The sequence below is a fragment of the Cebus imitator genome, unplaced genomic scaffold (genome assembly GCF_001604975.1).
Source record: "Cebus imitator isolate Cc_AM_T3 unplaced genomic scaffold, Cebus_imitator-1.0 Scaffold694, whole genome shotgun sequence".
Lineage (NCBI taxonomy): Eukaryota > Metazoa > Chordata > Mammalia > Primates > Cebidae > Cebus > Cebus imitator.
In genome coordinates, this window is record NW_016108009.1 from 279,916 (window position 1) to 302,765 (window position 22,850).

At 35.0% G+C, this 22,850-nt stretch overlaps 2 protein-coding genes across 9 annotated transcripts in view; both read right to left on the reverse strand.

Moving 5' to 3' along the window:
* Nucleotides 1-22,850, reverse strand: part of KCNT2 (potassium sodium-activated channel subfamily T member 2) — a 408,182-nt gene that overhangs the window by 110,202 nt on the left and 275,130 nt on the right. For all 8 annotated transcript variants that reach the window (XM_037734957.1, XM_037734956.1, XM_017518646.2 and 5 more), the window contains 2 exons: nt 2,778-2,927; nt 896-1,125 (listed from right to left, as the gene is read on the reverse strand). In XM_037734957.1, the coding sequence (XP_037590885.1) occupies nt 896-1,125; nt 2,778-2,927 (380 nt within the window). The remainder of the gene's footprint in view (nt 1-895; nt 1,126-2,777; nt 2,928-22,850) is intronic.
* LOC108296230 (protein FAM32A-like) lies at nt 4,730-5,223 on the reverse strand. The gene has a single exon (XM_037734961.1). The coding sequence runs from the start codon at nt 5,144-5,146 to the stop codon at nt 4,742-4,744; it is 405 nt and encodes a 134-aa protein (XP_037590889.1). The 5' UTR covers nt 5,147-5,223; the 3' UTR covers nt 4,730-4,741.

The following is a 22,850-nucleotide window of genomic DNA, read 5'->3' on the forward strand; positions in this document are numbered from 1 at the left end:
GAGGGGAGAGAGGGGAGAGATCAGCCAGAGATTCTGAATAGAAAATGAAGTTAGGTAATGAGGATGGATTAAAGAGTAAAGTCTCTGAGGAGGAACAAGAGCATGGTCAATGGAATAAATGAATGTATCTGTGTTAGTTAAAAAGGGCACATTTTCCTTGTGACAGATACTAAATGTCTGTAGGTGGTTAGGAAGCAAAACTGTAAAGAAATTCTTATTTGCATGGAGGTATTTTTCTTTTATCTTTTTTCTTCTATGTGGTAGAAGCCAAGTTCAATGGTGAGAGTGAGGTGGGAGATGGAAAGAGAATTTTGAGAAAAATGAAGAAATAGCCTCTGTTGGTGATAATTACAAAGAGACCTTAAAAAAGAAATATAAAAGCGTATGGTGCTTATAATACAATCAGAAATATAAAATGATTGTTGGTTTTATTTTTGTAATATCTCAGATTGATTTTTTTTTTTTTTTTTTTTTGGATAGAAAAGGCACATTTGCCCTTTTTTGTTATTGTTTTGAATTTTTTGTAAAGTCCAGGTCTTTTTTTTTTGGACACAGGGTCTTTCTATGTTGCCCAGGGTGTTCTCAGACTCCTGGATCAGGAAATTTTTCCACCTCAGCCTCCAGAATAGGTGGTATTATAGCTACATGCAACCACAGTAGGCTAATAGGCTAATATCTTACTTAAAAAAAAAATCGCAACTCAGAAATACTATGCTGTGTACCTATTAGGTATACATACATTGTATGTATACCTAATCATACCTACTTTGTAAAAATGCAGCATGTTTAAAATTTGGCTTTAAACTTTTAATAAAAACTGAAATGTATTTGTATTTATCATTACTTTTTATTTTAGGAATAAATTAATTATATTTTCAAATTTTTTAATACTTACCCATGCTGGCAATTATGCTATGTACAGGTAATCTGGAAGGTCCATGATAAAATGACCTTGAAACATTGCTTTTTCTCTGCTGGTCTTGGTTTTTAAATGCTGAATTCTCTTCTTTGGTAATATTAATATAAAAACATATGTCTGTAGAATTCATAATGTATCGAGGACCTGGATTCAGCAAAATGTTTTTATTATCTTCCCTCCTTACACCAATCAAGCAGACACCAAACCTTAATTTAAAAAAGAAAATAAGAGTTTGTAAGAAAGTTAGTAAATTATTGTTAGGCTGAGGAAAAGAAACGCTTTAAATAATGGTTTTTTAAAGCCTGAAATGTCTAGAAGGTCAAGATCCTCATTTTTACAGGAAAATAAACTATGTTCTTAGTGTGTTATAAAACAAATTTAGGTGACTATGACCCCTATAAATTTATATTTAAATAAAAATGAATGGAAGAACATAAGAAACATGAGTGCATGTTATACACTAAGGGTAATGTTATTTTGCAAATTTTTACAAAAATTTTACTTTAGTCAAAAAACATAAAAGTATTTCTTACTTTGGTTAAAAAAAAGGAAGTTTAAAACTATTGGCCAAAGGAAAGAAACTTACTGTGGTAACCTGAAAGACAACAAGGGTCACTAGATTTATCATATTTGGTTTACTTTAAATTTTAGAAAAAAAATTATTTTCAATAGTCTTAAATAGGTACGCACTTAATCAGAAAAAAATAGCAAACTTTAAATGTAACAGGCGCCTTAAACAATTTTTAATATGTTCTTTGGGGTTTCCTCCAAACACAAATCATTCTCAGTATTTTTATTTCAATGTGCCTTAAAGTGATACAAATTTAATTAAGTTTAAAGATATTTTTAAGCAATAAATGTATCTATATAATTACATTGAGAAGTAAAGTAGAATACAGAAGCTCCTTGACTTATGAAAGTTATGTCCTGATAAACCAGCCTAAGTTGAAAATATTGTTAAATAAAAAATGTTTTTAATACATCTAGACAACCAAATATCATAGTTTTGGCTTAGCCAACCTAAAACATACTTAAAACACTTACGTTGCCTACAGTTGGGAAAAATTATCTAATACCAAGCCTATTTTATAATAAAGTGTTAAATATCTTACACAGTTTATTGAATATTCTACTGAAAGTGAAAAACAGAATGATTATATGGATACTGAAAGTATGGTTTCTACTGAACGGCTATTGTTTTGTACCATCAAGGTCAAAAAATCATAAGTGAATGCACTGTAAGTTGTGAGCTCTTGTACATTACATAAGAGATTAGTAGACTTCATAGACATAAATCCTCCAAAATATATTATACGAAAACATTTCAGATAGATATTATTTTCATTATATACATATATTTTTATTTTTTAAGTAAATACTTTTTATTTTTTTTTTAAAGGAAAAGAAAAAAATGTTCTATGTTTGAATTGGAAGGTAGTTTTATTTACTTTTTAACTTATTTCTCTGGCCAAAACAAGGGCCACCATCAGAGATTTTTTTAAATGTATATTTTTATAAATATTTGTACTACTTTGTTTTAGTTTTTAATCAACACCTTAAAATTCAGATCTGTAAAGAAGATTTTCATGTGTTTGTAAATTCTTAATGGATTAAAATATTTTAAAAGAGTTTAAAAGTTGCTAAACAAAATATTCCTATAAATTATAATTTCCTCCTGACAATCTTCCATACAGACACCAGGGTTCAAATGTTTCAACATTGGAGAATATTGTGGCAAAAATTCCAGAACGCTTAAACTCGTGAGCACAATATTCATTGTATTTTTGAAAACTCCTTTCACATGATATGCTTGATTGATTGATTGATATTTTAACTGTTCTCTGAGACAGAAACATACTTTTTGTGTGCATGGAAAGAGGCATATGTAAAACTCTTTCCTTCATATTCAGCAAAAAATGTACTTTCTTCCAAAACAATGTGGTAGACTTCATTCCCAGAACATCTACCGTACATCTTCTGCCACTGTTCTGGCGACTGCTGGCCTTCTCTGCAACACAAGCACACACACATACACACACACAAGAAGAAAACACAGTGAATGTAGTTAAAAAACAGTTGTCACAGAAAATTTTTTCAACTGTATAAGAACTGGCAAGCACTATTCCAAGAAGCATCCAAGTAATGCTTTGAACTCTCAAGATGACATTACATGCAAGAGTTTCTACAAACATTTTGAAATTAATAGTATATATATATAAGCTTGAGAAATGGTAGTTTTCTAGAAAGTGGGAGTTTTTCAAGATCCAGGATTTAACTTTTAGTCTCTCTTTATGTATATCCTATCATGCATATCCTGTAAAATTTGTTGTACAGTCTCCATAATATGGCCAACATTATCTTACCTATCCTGCAGGGCTCTTGTAGGTATTTTATTTTGCTTTATGTTTAAAATTATAAATTTATCTCAATTTATCGATTTGATTTTATAGAAAATACACCCTTATTTTTTGTTCATATCATAGCAATGACTTTCTTCCAGTTGTATAGCAGTCAAGAAAGACACTTCTCTGTGATAATAGTAAGGGTCTTGCCAACTAACTGAATATTTGTGTAACCACAAAATTCATGTTAAAATCCTAATCCCATTGTGATAGTATTTGGTGGTGGGGTCTTTGAGAGGTACTTAGGTCATGAGAGTAGATCCCTCAGGAATGGAATTAGTGCCTTCTAAAAAGATGCTAAAGAGCTGTCTTCCTGCCCTGAGAGAATACAAGTCAGCAGTTTGCAACTCAGAAGGGGGCCTCACTAACACCTGATCATGTTGGCACCTAGATCTTAGATTTCCAGCCTCCAGAACTGTAAGAAATGAATTTCTGTTGTTTATAAAATGCCCATACTGTGGTAATTTGTAATAACAGCCTGAACTGACTAAATCTCCAAAAGAGACCCCACAAAAGTATTTTTACAAAGAAGGTAAGTTTACCACAAAAAGTACAATGTCTTTTTTTCTAGAATGTTCTGTGCTGCCCGCCTTCAGTGGCTTTAAAAAGATATTGAAAATGCAATTGATAAGAAATTTATAATGGATATATAAACAGCATTTTTCTCATTTTATATAATAAATTCACTTATCTTTGCTGAATAAAGCTTAAGAACTCTACAAGTACAAGAAAAGCACATTTTAGAAGCAATATGAAATGCCAGATATAGGTGATGGGGAGGAAGGCAGCAAATCACACTGCCATGTATGTACCTATGCAACAATCTTGCATGTTCTTTACATGTACCCCAGATCCTAAAAAGCAATTTTTAAAAAATAAATAAAATAATAAAAATAATTCACCATAATCTCTAATCGATTCTTTTTTTTTTTGGGACGGAGTTTCGCTCTTGCCACCCAGGCTGGAGTGCAATGGCGCGATCTCGGCTCACCGCAACCTCCGCCTCCTGCGTTCAGGCAATTCTCCTGCCTCAGCCTCCTGAGTAGCTGGGATTACAGGCACGCACCACCATGCCCAGCTAATGTTTTGTATTTTTAGTAGAGACGGGGTTTCACCATGTTGACCAGGATGGTCTCGATCTCTTGACCTCGTGATCCACCCGCCTCGGCCTCCCAAAGTGCTGGGATTACAGGCTTGAGCCACCGTGCCCGGCCAATCTCTAATAGATTCTTAATGGATCATCGCAGATCACAAGTCATTGCTACCACGTTTAGGACTTTAAAAGCCATTTTAAAGTCTGAGTATTGTCTAACGGGTTATCAGGAAGGATATATCAACATTTTCAAATTGTCTATAAGCTTTAAAAAAATCTATATTTTCTAAGTACATCTCATTTCTGCATCATTACTTTTTTTTTTTTTTAAAAGGACAATTTTACTTTAATCAAGTTCCAGAATGAGGGTGCACAGCTTCGAAGAGCAGTCTGTAGCAGAAGACGCGAGGGTGTGTGTAAAGCTGTGTGTCTAGAATATACCAAAGGAAACACACACAACCCCAGCGGGGCCTCTGGCGAGCTCTCGATGCTGCTCCATCCCGGTGCAGGCGGCTGCTTCGTCCAGCTGACTTTGGGAATGTCGCAATGCTCCGTGAGCGTGTCCAGGTGTCCGTTAAAGTCCTCCACTCTCTGCTTGTGGGTTTTAGATGCTTTCTTCAGGATCCTTTCCATTTGCCGCTTCTCCTGCATTTTCTCGAAGGCCGCCTGGGCCGGGGTCCGCTTGTCCAGGCCGCGCCGCTTCTCCTCCTCGTTCTTTTTGCTCGTTCCCATTGCTTCCAGGAGTTTCGCTTTGTCTTTGTCCTTCTTTTTCTTCTTCCGCTTAGTCACTCCGAGCTCTGCGACGCCTTCTTAAGTATGTTTTAAGAGTCAAGAGCCTGGACCCCGGAGGTTGATTGCCTAATCTGAGTCCCAACCGTACAAGCTTTTGTGTTATTTAACTTTTCAGTGATTATTTATCTCTTCTGTGAAAAACAATTATCAGCTTCCTTGGGTTAGATTAAATGAGGTAACACAAAGCAGATGTTGGAATCATAGAAAACACACAGTACATATAAGCTGACAGTATTATTCTGGTGTTACATCTTCCTCATTGCTAAATTTCAGAGCCATTTTAAATATACCTAGTTGACTTAACAATAATGCTTTTAAAACCTGGACCCATTCTTCCATAATGTTAATGTATTTTTGGAACTAGGAAAACAAAATAAAACAGTTTCGATTTTTGTTTGCATATGACTACATCTAGCCACTACTTCCTAAGAATGATTGTTCCTGGTGGCGAAAACATTCCCTTTGGCAAACAAAAATAAAGTTATTTTTGTTATGTACCACATTACTATTTGGCAAGATGGTACTGAGCAAAAACAGAATCTATCTGAAAGACTGAAAATGTATGAGATGATGCTGGTAATTCATCAGGATTTGTTTGAGATCCAAAAGCCATCATGAGGTCAACTAATTGTCATGCAAGGGTACTATTCAAGAGAGTTATAAATTTAATTCCAGAAGCTGACGGGAACACAATGTGGTAACTTGGAAGGGAACAGAAATGGATGGAATCAGACAAGGACAGTTCAAATAAATTTTCTTAAGTGATTTGCTTATTACATTGCTTTTTTATACTGGTACATGGCCCCTCAGGCAGCATCATTTTTTAGGATGTCATTTCTTTGGGAATTTTTTTTTCCTTTATGATTTCTACAAAACCTTAATAGGTAACCAGGAATCTCTAAGTTCAGCTAATTGTCAATATACACATTTTGTTATTTTCAGCTCATGTTATTTGCTTGAGAAATACTAGACATTACTATTACAGCTAATACTCGTGTGAATATCCAGTTCCCACTCATTAACTAAAACACAAAACATTAATTGAGCACCTGTGAAATGCCAGGAAGGGCTTTAAATTCAAAGGTTAGAGGTTATGGCAGTTAAAAAAAGTAAAAATGTCTTGTCTCGTGGAGTCACTAGTGGGAAATGGCCAACAACAAACATGAAAAAGCAAATTATGTTCTGTGTTAGAGGTGATAATAGTGGGGAGAAAAATGAAGCAGGAAGGGAGCTAATATTTTAGCAGGTTGAATAAAATGTAAATAGTGTGACTGCGGAAAAGATGACATTAGAGTAAAAATCTTGAAGAAGGTGAGGGAGGTCTGGGAGAAGACCATTATAGGCAGAAGCAGCTACACGAACTTCCCTGAGACAGAGGTAATACCTGATGTGGCTCAGAAAGGGCAGGAAGCAAGTTTAGCTGGAGTTCAGGGAGAAGGAGAAAATGGGGCCAGAGAGATAACTAGCTGGGAAGGGGGATCATGAAGAACTTTATAAATAACTGTACTATGGCTTTGATCTTTAATTGGGATGACTTGGCAACCACCGGCGAATTCTGAAGACTGGTACAAAAAGTCTGATTCATATTTTATAAAATACCTCTGGTCATTGTGTTGAAAATAGATTGAAGAAGGGGTAATGACCAGTGAGTGGGTTATTGCAATGATCCACCTAGATGATAATGGTTTGGACCATGTTAGATTCTGGGTATATTCTGAAGGTAGGCCTGAAGAATTTGCTAAAGGAAGATAAAAATACATAACAATCTTATATATGCATATCCACAAGAAATATGGATAAACAAATAAAATTCACATAGATAACAATGAAAATGCAAGTCCCAGTGCTTAAAAGACATCATGGGGAAACCTTAAATACAAAATGTTAGATAAAATAATAGTATGCAGATTCAGCTTTATAGCAAACTAAGTTCTAGAAAAAGAGAGAAAATGTCAAACAGAGATGGTACATGTGAAGTTTCACAAACATTTGGAATGTTTATTATTTAAAATCTGGAATGCTAACTACATGGATATTCATGGTAACATTCTTATACCTTCTGAATGTCTTAATATTTTCTAATAAATAAAAAATAAAATGCACCACAAAAACGCAAAAAAGAAAACACAATTGGTACTAATGATTTAAGCTTTTTGTTTGTATATTTTTCACTGCTTCCTTGCTATGTTTCAAGGCAGCATTTAGTCTATATTATGTTAGCTTCCCCCAGGCCCCTACCTACAAATATTTTAGGACTAATATTTTACATAGGCATAAAGTAATCATTTTTCCATTTCCATTATCAATGTATTGAATTTAACTTTTTTTGAGTATCTATTCACTTACTCAAGGTATTGAATAATCTATCTTTTCACTCACTAGTTTAAAATAATTCCTTTATCAAACAACAAATTTCTAATTATATAGTTCTGGCCTGTTAATCGATTCTTCTGGATCAATCACTAATAGCACGCTATTTCAATTATTGTAACTGCACATTATTTTTAAGTATATACAATGTAATCCCCTCTCATTATTATTGTCCTTCAAAATTTCCCTTGGTAGTCTGCTTTCTTTATTTTATCAAAGAAACTTAAAATCAGCTTATCTACTTTTAAAAAAGAAAGCTGTATTTCTATGATTGGTAGAATGGACTTAAAATACTAAATTTGGATGAAATTGACATCTTTATGTTAGCAACATATTATACCTTCATTTGCATGCTAATTACTCTTTATTTTTGCCACAACATCTCACCCAAAACCAATCTCAGCAGAAAGTAGCAGCGAAACCACTGAGCCCTGTTGTTTACCTTGTTTTCTGGAGGATTTCCAGTGGCTAGAACGTTTGCTAAGACATAGTAGGTGTTCGAAAATATTTATTTAATGAAAGAATTTTATTGTCCTGGTAATCTATGAGATATATACTATTAACCACACCTTGTAGATAAAGAAACTTGAGGTTCAATGGCCTTGATCTTCCCAGCATGGGTAGATTACAGAATTCAACCCACATACTCTGGCTTAAAAAGTCAGCACTTTGTTCAGGAATGTCACTTCTGAGTAGCTACAATATTTACTGCAAATGTTGCTGCTGTTTGGTTACTTTAGCTAGTAAGACATTAAAAGTCAAGTTTTTGTAGCTTTATTAGTAATGCAGGACATTTTATATCCTGTATAACTGTCCAAAAATCTTTCATTTGTCTTCAGCTTACTGTTCTATCTCTATTTTCTTATCTTACTTTTTATATCTGAGTAGAGTTAATTCAAGATTGACTTTGAATGAGGGATAAATAATTACATAAATAAAGAATGTATTTCCAAACTGCTTGTGGCAACAAATCCTTTAATTCTATCACCCAAGTGTGACTTGTACTCACCTATCTGTTTATTCCTTTCTCCATCATCAAATCTTACACCTTAAAACAGTCCTAACTCACTTTCTTTTCTCCAGTGAATGTTTTCACAAATCCTTTTATAGTAATGTAATAAGAGTAAATTTCAAAATTTCAAACTATTTCATGTCACTCTTCCATTGAAAATGCCTAAAGGGCTTTCTCCTTCCATCTGATAAAGTTAAACTTTTAAAATTATCATTACAAAGCCCTGCTGACCTGTTCTGTTACTTCTTTCAGGTTTCATCTATTACTTCTCTCTCTGATGCACACCAGCAGGTGCAAGTCTTTAATTTCTCCTGAACAAGACACTCTCTCTTCTTTCTAGGATTTTCCACAGTGCTTTTCTCTCTACCTCCTGTGGCCTGTCCGTTCCTGACCCTCAGCTTAATCATCACCTCCTCAGTTTTACAGTCGTGTACTTCTCCTTTCCTAACACTGTAACATTAAATCGTGTTATTTAGTCCTTAATATCTTGCTTCCCCATGAAATAAGCTTCATGAGAAAAGGGATCATGTCTTGTTTACCACTATGTCCCCAAGACGTGACATTGGTTCTGACACAGAGTAAGAGCTTAATATATGTTTGTTAAATGAACAAAGAATAATCTAACAATGTTCTTCATGCCCAATTACTAAATGTTCTGCTTTTCTAATTATACCATTCCTTTTGCCTTCACCAGAATAATTTTTATGTCTAATACATTACTTTCTCTATGATAAATGTGTCAGTATTAAAAAAAAAAAAAAACACCGAGTTTCATAATCACTAATGGACATGAAGTGAATTTAATATTATATCAATTTAGTGTTATAATTAGGTAAAAATAGCAGCAGTAAAAACACAAGAAATATTAGGACAAAAAGCACAGAATGAAAAGCTCATTGAAAATTATGAAAAACCATTCAATAAAAATTTGATATATGTTTACAGCAATTAAATGAACATTTAGGGGAAATAACAGGCCTGTGTATTTACTAACTGTTAACCTTCAAGTACACTCCACCCTGTAAAATAGTATAATCTGTTATCTACTTCAAGCTCTTGTAAGGCTATTCTACTACGTTGACTGGCAATTGAATAGTAAAGAATATTTCTAGTCAAGTTTATGTCCACATTTGTTTCTAAAATCATTGCTAGCTACAGATATTTGTAGCAATCTGGGTAAAAAAGAAAAAAATAATAGAATCTAGAGATGAAGTATTATACTGAGAAAACAGAGTACAGAAAAACAGTATATGTTTAATATTTGAAAGAATCCCTTAGGTGTCTAGTTCCTCTGAATAAAGGCACATTTATGCACCCAATACCTGTCATGACAGCCTTAGAAAATTTTTGATGAGACATCTTGAAAAGAAAAGAAGCTTGTGTCTGCTATTCTTTACATTTTCTACCCTAAACAAATACCTTAATGGAAAAAAATGGAAAGACTATTGGAAGACAAGTTGATTGCTTAGGAAAAAGGGGAAAATAAAAGTCTAGTGAAGTAAATAAATTACAAACTCCATGACTTTGTAGCCTTCAGTCATATAATTTCGGATCTTCTATTCCTATCATGTAATAATGTTTCAGGCAGATCCCATTTATTTAAAATCACATTGGAGCTCCATTTAAATCAAACCAAGGCCTATCCAATTTCAAGCTCCAGTCTTACAGCTCAGGCTTGTTCTCCCTGAGCTGTGGCTGCTGTCTAGGCTAACTGTCATTGGTCATCACTGTTCTCTATGGAGATGGTAATCACATGATACCTATCTTACAGCGACATGAAAATGTTCTGTAGGGAGTGGGCGGTGAGCCTCGGTATTATATCACTGGTAAGCAAGAAACTCCATTCCATCCTTCCTTATTTCCTAGTGGAACACCCTATACGCTCTAGTTTCTGGAGTTGCCTCACTTTGTGGAGCAGCTGGGGTACTAGAAAGATAGGTCAAAGCTTTTTAAGCTATCAGTTGTGCTTCAGGAAACTCACACACAAGCGTGTGGGCTGCTCTACGGCAGTCTCTACTCTCTGACTTATCTCCCTGACTTGCCATCTCCTTCTCTTTTTTCCTCATGTTCAAATAATCTAAGGAAACTACACAAGCAGATGTCTAACTGGCAAATGAGATGTGAGTTCCTACTGCAAGCAGACACCCTATTTTCCATGAGTAATAAGTAAATTTTTTTGGACCTCACCTCACTTGGCTGGAGGTGGATGCGAAACCACTTTGCTCCTCTTCTGTCACCCTCTCTGATCATCTCTTTTTATAGAAGGCTAAGAAGATTAGCAAGTAAAATACTTGACTCTTTTTTGTCCTCAAATTTGGGTTATAATCACCAAACTTGGGGCAACACGAAGGCTTCTCTAAGCATAGTAAGTATTGGTTAGGAAAAACAAACCACAAAAAACATATGTTTGTTCTATTCTATTTACTCTTTCCAAGGTAAATACATTATTAGTTCCATTAACTTTTGGATTGTGTATAAATCAGCTTGGACATTTTTTTTCAAACAAAAGTTGCATATTTCTCACTTACCCATGATTGCACCTTCAAGGCAAATGGGTATTATTGGCAGAAAGAATTAACCCACATATTAGTCTCCTGTACTTCAATATAACCAACCAAGTAGAATAAGGACTGTTAGCTAATAAGTAGTTGGATCTGGTCTTTGCAGAAATGTATTTCAATACAGATCTCTGAATGCAGTAAAAGAACCTTACATAGTTTTGTTTTTAAGAGTTTTCCCATACCAATTTTTCCAAAGGGAGAAATAAAGGATTTCGTTAGAATTTCCTGTCCCAGATACAATATACTGAAGTCTTAAAATGTTCCATACTCTGTTCTTATTTCAGGATGTGCTGTACTACCTGCTCAGTAAAGTAGTTCCATTTTAATAAAATAGCATAAAATCTTATTACACTGGTGACTTCTCATGTTTTTATGAAACTGTATGTTTTCGTGAAATTCATATTAATAGATGTTAGAAAGTAGAATTTTTTTTTAATTTTTACATTTTCTTTATGCATATAAAAATGCGATCACACTAGAGGTAAACTAAAGAACAGTCTTGGTGTTATAAAGCACTGCCTTTTAAAGTTGTAAAATGTAATCATTATGGAAATCTACCTCCTTCACAGCATTGTATTTGTTATTTTAAACATCTCTACATTATAACCCTTGGATTTGCTTTGCAGGTACACTTTGTTCCCTCTGTTCCTAAATAATGTAGCTAAACAGATGATAAATAATTTACTTCAGATTCATCAAAATTGACACAGATTGTCATACTAGTTACTTTAATATATCTATATTTATTATCAAACTAAGTTATCTTCGCATCAACAGGAATAAAGAGCACCCTGTCACAAGATAACTTTGATATATAATTCATTCTTCACTATGTGGTAAAAGTGTTTACATACATATAACTACAGAAATTTTTGCACATATAACTATAGAGATATTGGACATTTTTGGGAAAGAATGTCATTTAGGTTTGTACTTGAATAAGATTAATAAATGACTTAAATATAAATCTCTTTTTTGATATTCTACTTTAAAGAAGATAAGAAAATATATTAACTCACTATATTATTTTCAGGAGATTTTAAATGTCTAAAATAAGTAACCAAAAGGTTAAATCTAATTAAAATTAATGCACTTTACTTAATTTCATCATCTATGGAACTAAAGTCAGTTTGGTTGCAATCAGTTTGTTGTCTGTATACTTCCCAGGGTGCTTTTGTGCACTCATGAATTATAGTACTTTACAATGATTGCAAACTTCATTTAAAAATTAAAATATTTAGGGCCGGGCACGGTGGCTCACGCCTGTAATCCCAGAACTTTGGGAGGCCGAGGCGGGTGGATCACGAGGTCAAGAGATCGAGGCCATCCTGATCAACATGGTGAAACCCCGTCTCTACTAAAAATACAAAAAACTCAGCTGGGCACGGTGGCGCGTGCCTGTAATCCCAGCTACTCGGGAGGCTGAGGCAGGAGAATTTCCTGAACCCAGGAGGCGGAGGTTGCGGTGAGCCGAGATCGCGCCATTGCACTACAGCCTGGGTAATAAGAGCGAAACTCCGTCTCCAAAAAAAAAAAAAAAAAAAATTAAAATATTTAAATGGTATTACAATTTTGATTTTACTATCAATGTTAGGAATCTAGAGTTAATCACTGAAGGTCAAATAAATAATTCTGACAAATCGAAGCCTATGTGATTGGAAAGATAAATATAACTTATGGTACAGAGGTATACGGGGTACAAAGAAGCTCCCAAAACAGGTGAGGTTACAAAATAAACAGCTAACACATAACTTGGTATTATATGAAAACTTATTCTTGTAAGTCTGCAGATAGAACTACATGTACAGATGCAGCATATCTGGAAAGAAAAGTATTTGCGAACTCTAGATAGAAGTAATAAAAAAAACATTAAGACACCTCGGTATACAAGGAAGATGCTTACGCATTCCACTTCTTGAATAGCGAAACTGCCTCAATACTGTAGGTCATCAAGCATCAAATCAGAAATCTGAGTTCTAAGATTAAAAGTTACAGACACAATATAAAGCATGGTAATCAATTTTCTACCATCAGATGGAACGGAAAGCTGTTTGCCATTTTCGGGATAAGAAAAATGGCCACCAAAAGTGTAGAGAATGGGAAAATGATACATGGTTTTCAAGCATTACTGGCAGTGATAATAAACAATGAACATTTTGAAAGGCATCTACTTCAATGAGAAATGAAAAAGCACACAAAAGTTAAATTTAAAAGGTTGACTGTACATGGAAGTAGCTTAAATTCTCTGCCCTTTAATGTTGGTTTCTCCTTCAATAACTCCAATGTGGTTTTTTGAAGTGTTCATTTAATTCCCATTATCACCACACACACACACCAAAAAAAAAAAAAAAAAACCTAAAATCGTGTTAAGACTTTTCATCTACTTTTTAAACTGTCAGGTAAAAAAATAAATTCACCTATAAAACTGGAGCTGCATTCTTGGCTCTTTAACTCCATTATTAAATAAGTTACATCTCACTGACTTTAAACTGTTCTTCTTCAGCATTAATAAAATTTTACAACTACACTGTACTTTCCCGTCTCTCAGAACACAGCCTGCATGCATGGCGAATACCATATGCTCCACTTCTGTTCAAATTTCATGCCATTGTACATTTACATTTCAATGCTATATCTGTACCTTTAGAACCTTGTAGTGAATTTTCTAGGAAAGTTATATTCCATAAGTATTAATACTTAGACACATAGGAACTTAGGAAGCTCCTATTGCTGTTATTTACATTTTATCATTTGCCTTTTTGAAAATAATTATAGCTAGGACATTTTTGCTGTCTCTCCACATTGTCATTTGATTTCTTCTCAAGTATGCAAACTAATCTTACCATAACTAAAATAATCTTTATTAGTAAAATAAACTCAGGGGAAATTTGTAATACATTCCAAACACATATAAAAGCAATGTTATATTTTATCCCGCCCTGCACTTGGTCTGAGCCATCGTCTATTAATCAGACTGTTGGTCTGATTTGTGATCACAGCGTATTCAACTTTATATTCTCCAGACTCCTAACTTGGTGCCTTACGTACGGATGCAAGTGATGATACTTCACAAATGACCAAGCCATAACAATATTTAACTCTAATTAAATGCTGTTTTCTTATTCAGAGTTTAAATTTTGACCAAACAAAAATTAAAAACACATGCTTCCAATTCCTGAGCTTCCTTCCAACAGTTTTAAGGCATCTTTTAATAATATGTCACTACCTTTACTACCCTGCTATTGTAAGTACTACCTATCGACCTCCTCCTGTAAGACATAAAACAATTTTTTCACAGTGGATTTTCCAGAGTTGCTTATAAAAAAATATTTCTATTTTTAATTCCTCTTTTGCAATGTTCTGACTCTAGTGTCTACAAAGCAAATTTAGCAAATACAAGAATCAGGTCAGACACAGAACAATAAGGAGTGTTCAAACTTGTGGTTAATTGGTTGTTGGATATCTACTGAACCACAAATTCAAAGAAAACAATTCAAAAGGAGAAAAAAAGTTGACGCTCTGTTGGCAGCCAAATAAAACCTGTCTCCTGGTAGAATTTGTCTCATATTCAATCTCTGATTTACTAGGTACTTTTTAACTTACCATACTTAAAATTCTGTTTCACTAACTATAGATACAGTCTTGATTTTCTATGTTGGAACCTGGAGATGACATTAGCTACCCTCTTCATTTCCGTATCTTCTCCTCACTTTTATTTCAAGATTATTTGCTGTTCAGTTATTTTTACAGTGTTGGCTTGTAAATATTTGTATTTTGTTTATTAGCTATCAGACTATGACTTCAGATTTAAAGTGGAGACCCTGTGAGCAGTGATTACATTATTATGATGATTACAGTAGAGTTCGCTATAGACTCAAATGGAGTGCTACAATTATATGACCTCATCTGCAGTTCCCTGAGTTACTCCAGAAAGAATGTTCAAATAATTTTTCTCTACTTTCTGACTACCTATTGCTCTATATTACAGCACGTTTTAATTTGTTTTTATCACAGGCTTTTTATTTCTTGGAGTTTATGATTTTGTTTTCCAGCTGGTAGCAAAAACCACATGCATTCCAATTTATGTGTTGTTTTTAATTTATTCCAATGTCTTGCTGAGACTGAGTACCTGACTCTTCCAATTCGGACCCCTTTTTAGTGGTAACTTTTAGGAAGCACTGGTTCTTGCTCTGGTGCAGACATGTGGCATGGGTTCCATCAGTCAGACACAAACGTAGGTGTTTATTTGGAATTGAGGTAAGGAAGGAAACAGGTAGGGTAGGAAGCATCCATTTTGTTGCATGACTATTGTTCTGGGGGTTTTCAGAGGCCAAAGCTCCTTTATCTGGTTAGTTGCTTGCATAAAGGGAATTGTTTATGCAATTTAACATAGAAACTAACTTTCTTGTTTTCCCAATGACTCTGTGACTCTCCATATTCTTTATATTTCTCTTTATACTTAAAACTAGGCAATGGATAGTCTTGTCTACAGTTTAAAAACTCTGATCAATACTGAGACTTTCTTTTTCCTCTTTCCTTTTCTGAAATTTTTCTTCATCATTAGTGTTTTATAATTTGGCAAAGCTATGCTTCTAGGAGTGGTTCTTTCTCGTTTATTATGACTCCCACTTAGGAGTCCCTAACAATTTACAGGCTTGAGTCTCTCCTCTTATACTTTCTAACTACCATTTTCTCTATCCTCTTTTGGTGGAACTGTTACCAAATCAGATATCATCTCTTCTGGATTGATCTCCTGTTCTTCTAGTCTTTTTGCTTATATATTCCAACTCCGCATTTCTATCTAAAATCCTCAACATTTCTATGAGAATATCTTCCAAAACAAGATATATATATTTTTTTAATTTCAGCAATCACTCCTCTAATGTTAACAGATCTTTCCTCTCCATTTCTCCACCATGACTCTTGTTCTGTTTTGAATATTCCTGGGAATAATAATTATCATTATTTTAAGTTATTTTGGATTTGTGTATTTATTTGTTATGGTCCCTTTTCCTCCTTAATACTGAAGAGAAAATTAGCACCTCCAGAATCATAGTCAACAGAATTTAAGTTAAATATTTAAACCTGTACAGAAACAAAACACAAACATTTTATTCCTTTGGCCAATCATCACCACCCTTTACAGTGCTTCCATATAGTCTTCTAAACAATACTACTCTACTTTTCAAATACATGTTTGAATTTCTTGTTAATGTACTTTTGTTTTCACTTACTGAAACTCTTCTTGTTTCCAAAATATATATTTGACTCTCCTTTTAAACACTATAATCTTGATTTAAAAAAAAAAATCTATGTTTACTAATGAGTATAAATAACACCCAACCTTAGCTATAGACCCCAAACAATTTCAGTACAAATAGAAGTAGCTGCTCTCCTTGGGATGGATAGACTTCTCTCATCTCATTCTGCATGCTGACATTCAGCAAATAGCAAGAGCCATATTTCAAATTTGGAGTAAAAAATATAAGCATATTAAATGGATTCCTTTGTCTGTGAGTATGATTTGTTAAATGGTAGTTTTTACCTTATAGTAAGCAAGAAGAAATTAGACTACTCAGTCTGGGACCTCTCAAATACCAGATTATATAGAGAATTGGAACCCAGCTCCAATTATCTGCTAAGGTGTACTTTATTTTCTTCAAACTATTCTAGGAAAACTTTTATTTTTCCTGATGGTAAGTGTCTGGCTAGACTTAATTACAGGGAAATAGTACTACGATTAATGAAAGAGATGTAAATCATCGTTCAATATAAATAGCTTTAATTAATATTTGCCCTCTTTTTTAGGCATCTTGTACCCCAAAACTTCACTGGGGACAGGAATTTTGTCTTACTATATCACCTTCTAAAGAAAGTCTGGGCTGTGATTTCCAACAGAAAACTTTGCTTTGTTTACTTAAGAATTTTTTTTGTTACTCAGAATTTAATTCAACTCTCACCCTTTCTACTTCTTTTTCATTGATAAAAACTTACAGTTTAAAAAAAAAAATTCTTTTACATTGTATCAATGGAGTCTCATGAGAAAGAGCAGATAAATGCATAAGATTTATAAACTACTTGGAACCAGGGCATGGAGGCAAATAATACATCACCTCAATCTTTAGTGCATTCTTAATTTCATTTATGTAACTAATATTTATTGAAGATTTATGTTGTGAAAAACATTATGGAAGGTTTAAAGATAAGCAAGATATGTTCTCTGCATTGAATGAAATTATAACCTCATAAATAAAGAAAAAAATACGTAATACCTGCTCCAGCAGAATACAGTAAAATCTATGCAAGTTCATAGAAGAAATCACACTGAATTGGGGAGATTAAAAATATTCATGAAGAGAGAATTTTTGATTTAACAAAACCTTCTAGGAAGGCAGAGGAAACAGAATTAAAAAAAAAAAAAAAAGATGTAGAAGGCGGAAACCACAAAGTATATTTAGGTTCTTGTAATTTGGAGTACATGCTATGTTTAGGAGAGTCACGAGAGATAAGGATACAAAAATAAATTAGTACTAGAGCACAGACAGCCTTAAAGAAATAAAGCAGATATATTTAGATCTAATTCAATAACGAATGCTGAGCTGTTAAAGGCTTTCCAAGCATGGGACTGTCAGACAAGGGCAAAATGCAGATTTCTCAAAATATGTTTAATAGAATACTGTTCCTGTTGAACTTTTAATGAGTCTGCTTAGAAAAACATTTTTCAGTTAGTCTAATAGATTTTGGGATACATCTAATAAAATGTCTTTCTGTACAGATTTTCAGTACACACTGCCTTATATTAAAAAAAATAAGTTTGCTGAAGCAGGAGAATTACTTGAACCCGGTTGCAGGGAATCGAGACCACGTCACTGCACTCCAGCCTGGGTGACAGAGTGAGACTCCGTCTCAAAAAATAAAAATAAAAATAAAAGTAAGTTTAAGACGTGTATTATTTTCCTTTCTTGTGCTTACTGCCACTCACATCTCCAGCCTTGTAGTTTTTTATTTTGTTTGTTTGTTTTTATTGCTGCTCTTGTTTGTTTGTTGCCATGGGGGACATGGAGAAATGGAGAAAGGACAACTGGGGATGACATATCATCACTGTTAATTCCCATGATCAAAGAAGCAGGCTTCTGTGGAACTGGCAGAATTACCTGCATAATGACAATAGCAGTTGGTAAATGCATTCCAGTAGAACCCATGGGATGTTCTTCGGCCAGTGTGACCCCTACAATTCATATGTTGAAGCCCTGTCTCCCAGTATGTCAGAATAGACTGTATTTGGAAACAGGCCCTTTGAGACGTGATTAAATTGAGATTGTCGAGGTGGGCCCTCTTACAATCTGAGTGGTGTCCTCCTAAGGAGAGGAAATTTGGACACAAAAAAGACATCAGGAATGTGGGTGCAACAAAAGAAACCCCATGTGAGGACACAGCAAGAATGCAGCCATCTGCAAATCAAAGAGAGAGGACTCGGGAGAAACCAAACATTGATCTAGGACTCCTAGCCTCCAGAACTGTAAAAAGTCAATTTCTGTTGTTTAAGCCTCCCAGTCTGTGGATTTTTCTATGGCAGCAGTAGCAAACTAATACTATGGCCATGAGGATCCATGGAATTTAAAGCAGAATAGTGAAGGTGGGAGAGTTTTAGAAGAGCAAGTACTAATCATTATATAGTGTCCTGATGAAGTAAAATTCATATCCTACAGCGGAAAGAAAGGGAAGGTTATGAGACAGAGATAATAAAAAGGCCTTTCCATGTTGTTTGCAAGTCCATGCAGCAGAAAGTGCCACACTTCCTCCTGGGATAGAGATAGCTGAACAGCAGCCTACGCAGGGGCTATGCAGGGGCATGAAGTAGGATTAAAAAATTGGTTGAGTTAGCCAGGTAAGAATCACAACCACACAAGCATCCCCCACCACACACACACACACACACACACACACACGAAGATGAGAGTCTGACATAGAAAGTGTCTATATATCTTTCTCATACATCCATTGATGAGGTAATGGATATGCCCCAAAAGTTACCTGAGGGAGCCTAAGGAGACACCAGAATGATGCAACTAGACAGCCAATCAGAGATGACTGAGAAGCTGTTGGATCCCAGGAGCCCATTCATCAAAAAGCTCTGTGAAGTAATAAGTAGGACAGATGTGTGTCCTCAGAACAAGGAGGAGGCATTGGACTCGTGGCTCACCAGGAAGCTTGCAAGAAGATGGTATTAGCTGTTGTTAGGAGTAAGATAATGAGTAGCTGTCCTGTCTACCTGAGAAGTTTATGAGACCAGAATGAGTCAAGGACCCATTACACACTCATTGATAAAGGGCATTTCCCCAGCTTGCTGTAGTCAGAAAGTCACCAGGTTGCTACTGATTTGGGACTGTAGGAGCGGAAAGGAGATACGGGGTTTGGAAAAGAAGTCTGTTAATACTTTCAAGTCTGACTGAAACCACTCAAGAGCACATATTAATCTATTAATGAAAATAGAGGCTCAGATTCAAGAAAGTTATATCAAATAAAGTTCAAGTTTTATATGTCAACTAACAATTCGCAAATTTATAGCAATCAAACACATTAAGGCTTTAAAGTGTGTGTGTGTGTGTGTGTGTGTGTGTGTGTCTCTCTAAACAAAAATCAAAATGCCTTTCATCTTCACTGGTACCCTATTTTATCCACCTAAGGAGGTGAGTGACTGAACTAGATTTGCTAGGTTACAAAATATAGTCCTCTGTCACAGTTTTTGAGTGTGAAACTTCCAAGGGAACTAAAAATAGTTCATTTGAGCATGCTCCCCTACCTTTTCTTGCAGTCAGTGTGGTAATTATAATCCCTACTACTTTTAAGAAACTTTCTCTGCCTCCCACATGACAGCTGATTCCCTGGGGCTTCTGCGAGGAGCTCAGGATTAAAGGGAAAAAAAGTCTTCCTGTCTCTACCTCCTTCCTTGCTTTCCTCCTGCCTTGTGATCATTCTTGGTCCTTTTTTTGTTCTGGTGATGGTAAATGACAATGGGTTTTTATTTTCCCTTATCACAGTGTTTCAAATTGGAGACTCTGGATGCTAAAGTATAACAGACAAGGAAGATCTCACAGCTAAATTGCATCTGAGGTCATTAGCCTAATGGTCAGAGAAACATTGAAGGCTTCTGTCTGGTGCAGTTCAGATTCTTAGAGATCTGCTTGGAATTTGGGTTCAAAGCAATAAGGCAGAACAAACCATTGCTTTACCTGACATTTGCTGGCCTTTCTTTTATCCAAATACATGTTTTCTTAAAGGTTTTGCTGGAGGAAGTCCTCCAGACAACAATACTGTCTCAAAATATTTAAAGCCCCCTCAAGTTAAGCTAACTAATATATTTTAAAACAAATTATATTATTATACTTTTAAGTTCTGGGGTACATGTGCAGAACGTGCAGGTTTGTAACATAGGTATACACGTGCCATGGTGGTTTTCTGCACCCCATCATTCCTCAGTCTTTCTTTGTTAAAGACTTGAAATTTTAAAGGTTTCAGGCAGTTATTTTGTAGGATGCTCTCAATATGGAAATGTCTTGATGTTTTCACATGATTAGAAAATGCTGGCAGGAATATCAAAGTAACTTTTTAGTGCATCATATGAAAGGCAACATGAAAATATGTTTATTGATTATGGCTACCTCGATCCCTTGATTAAGATGGTGTCTACCAGGTTTCTCCACAATAGATTACAAACGTTCCCCTCATAGTTATTAACTGTCTCAGGGAGGCATGTCAAAAGCACACAATTATAGTGGCTCTCCTCAAACTTTCGGTCCTGATATTAGTACCCATTGAAGAATCACAGTTATTGTGTAGTGTTTGTCTAATGGTGACGTAATGTTTTTCTCTTTCCTTCTACATTTATTAATTAGAATTCTTCAGTATGAAACAGTCATGCCTTAGCCTCTATTTATTGATTTATATTAGTATGAACTACTGGATATTTTATTTTATGGGTTAAAATCTAACATTATTATTTATTTTCTTGCCCAAATTATTCCATCTTAGCCCATTGGGACCTCCTGCACGTTAGTTCTTTTGACAGCCCCCAGACAAATTCCTTACTTTCTACCACCATAACATTTTTGTCTTATTTTGTATTTCTCCCTGCCCCACTCCTGGAATCAACCAATACTCCAAAAAACCCTGAATCTATATTTTGTTTGGTTGGAGGGAGTCTTGCTCTGTCACCCAAGCCGAAACGCAATGGCGATCTTGGCTTACTGCAACGTCAGCCTCCCAGGTTCAAGTGATTCTCCGGCCTCACATTCCCGAGTAACTGGGATTATAGGCGCCTGCCACCATGCCCGGCTAATTTTTTTATTTTTAGTAGAGACAGGATATCACCGTGTTAGCTGGGATAATCTCCATCTTTTGATCTGGTGATCAGCCCACGTTGGCCTCTCAAAGTGCTGGGATTACAGGTGTGAGCCACCATGCCCTGCTGGAGCCCTGGATCTTTATATTGAAGGATGATGTTTACCAATCAAGATCTGAGCTTTAAGTGTTGCTAGGATTTGAATATATTCCCTAAAGTTCATGTGTTGGAATCTTAATGCCCAATGCAACAGTGTTGCGGGTGGAGCCTAATAAGGCCTTATTAGTTCACAGGGCTCTGCTTGATAGACTGGATTAACATCCTACGGATGGAGAACGGGTTTGTTATAAACATGAGTTTGTCCTCATTAGCTTTCTTTTGCACGTACTCTCTTGCCCTTTTGCCTTCTGCCATGGAATGACACAGCAAGAAGGTCCTCACAAGATGCAGCCCCTGAATTTTGGATTTCCCAAGAAAATAAATCCATCTTCATAAATCACCCAGTCTCAGGTATTCTGCTATAGCAACACAATTTACTAAGACATGCTTGCTCATCGCTACTGAGATGTCATTGCCTCTATTCGGTCTCAGAGAAACAGCCAGGATTTGTAAGTATATATATACTAGCGGGCATACACACATACACATTTGTACTTCTGTATCTCTCTTTTTTGTATATATACATTAAAAATCATGAGTTTATACTGATTCCAATCTCATCCACAAGAACTGTCACAAATTGGAGGAGATTAAGGAGAAATAATAACTAAAGGCAATGCAGGATCTTAGAGCTCTGGAACAGAAAATAGACATTAATGAAAAAAGAATAAAATTCAAATAAGGTCTATAATTTAGTCAATAATATTGTATCAACGTTAACTCCTTCTTTTCATAATTTATGAAAAGTTAAGTGTTATGGGGAGTTTATATTTGGGAAGGGTATGTGTGAACTCTGCTGGTTTTCCAACTTTTGTGTAAGTTTAAAATTGGTTCAAATTAAAAGGCTTTTTAAATGTCATTAAAGTACATTTAACCTAGTATTTCCAAACTTCCTTGAATACGTAATTTTACTTTCCAGGAAAAGTACTAACACCCATCCAAAAACATTAATTTTGCCCTGGAACACAATTCTGGCATCCATACGGAATTACAGAATCGCTTTTTACAGGGCACACACAAATTAATCACATTGCATTTTGGCTTAATGTGTTTCCACTGTGGCTGCAGATTTTGCAAAACTATTAAGCAATCTCTGGTGACATAATTATTTGAAAAATCATAAAATTTTCTTAAGATTAAATGCTTATGATAGAAAATTGAACAAAATTTTATACTTAGCAATTGAATACAGGCATAATG

Coding starts and splice junctions, on each gene's coding strand:
- LOC108296230 (XM_037734961.1), bottom strand. CDS start 5,146: ATGGGAACGAGCAAAAAGAACGAGGAGGAGAAGCGGCGCGGCCTGGAC.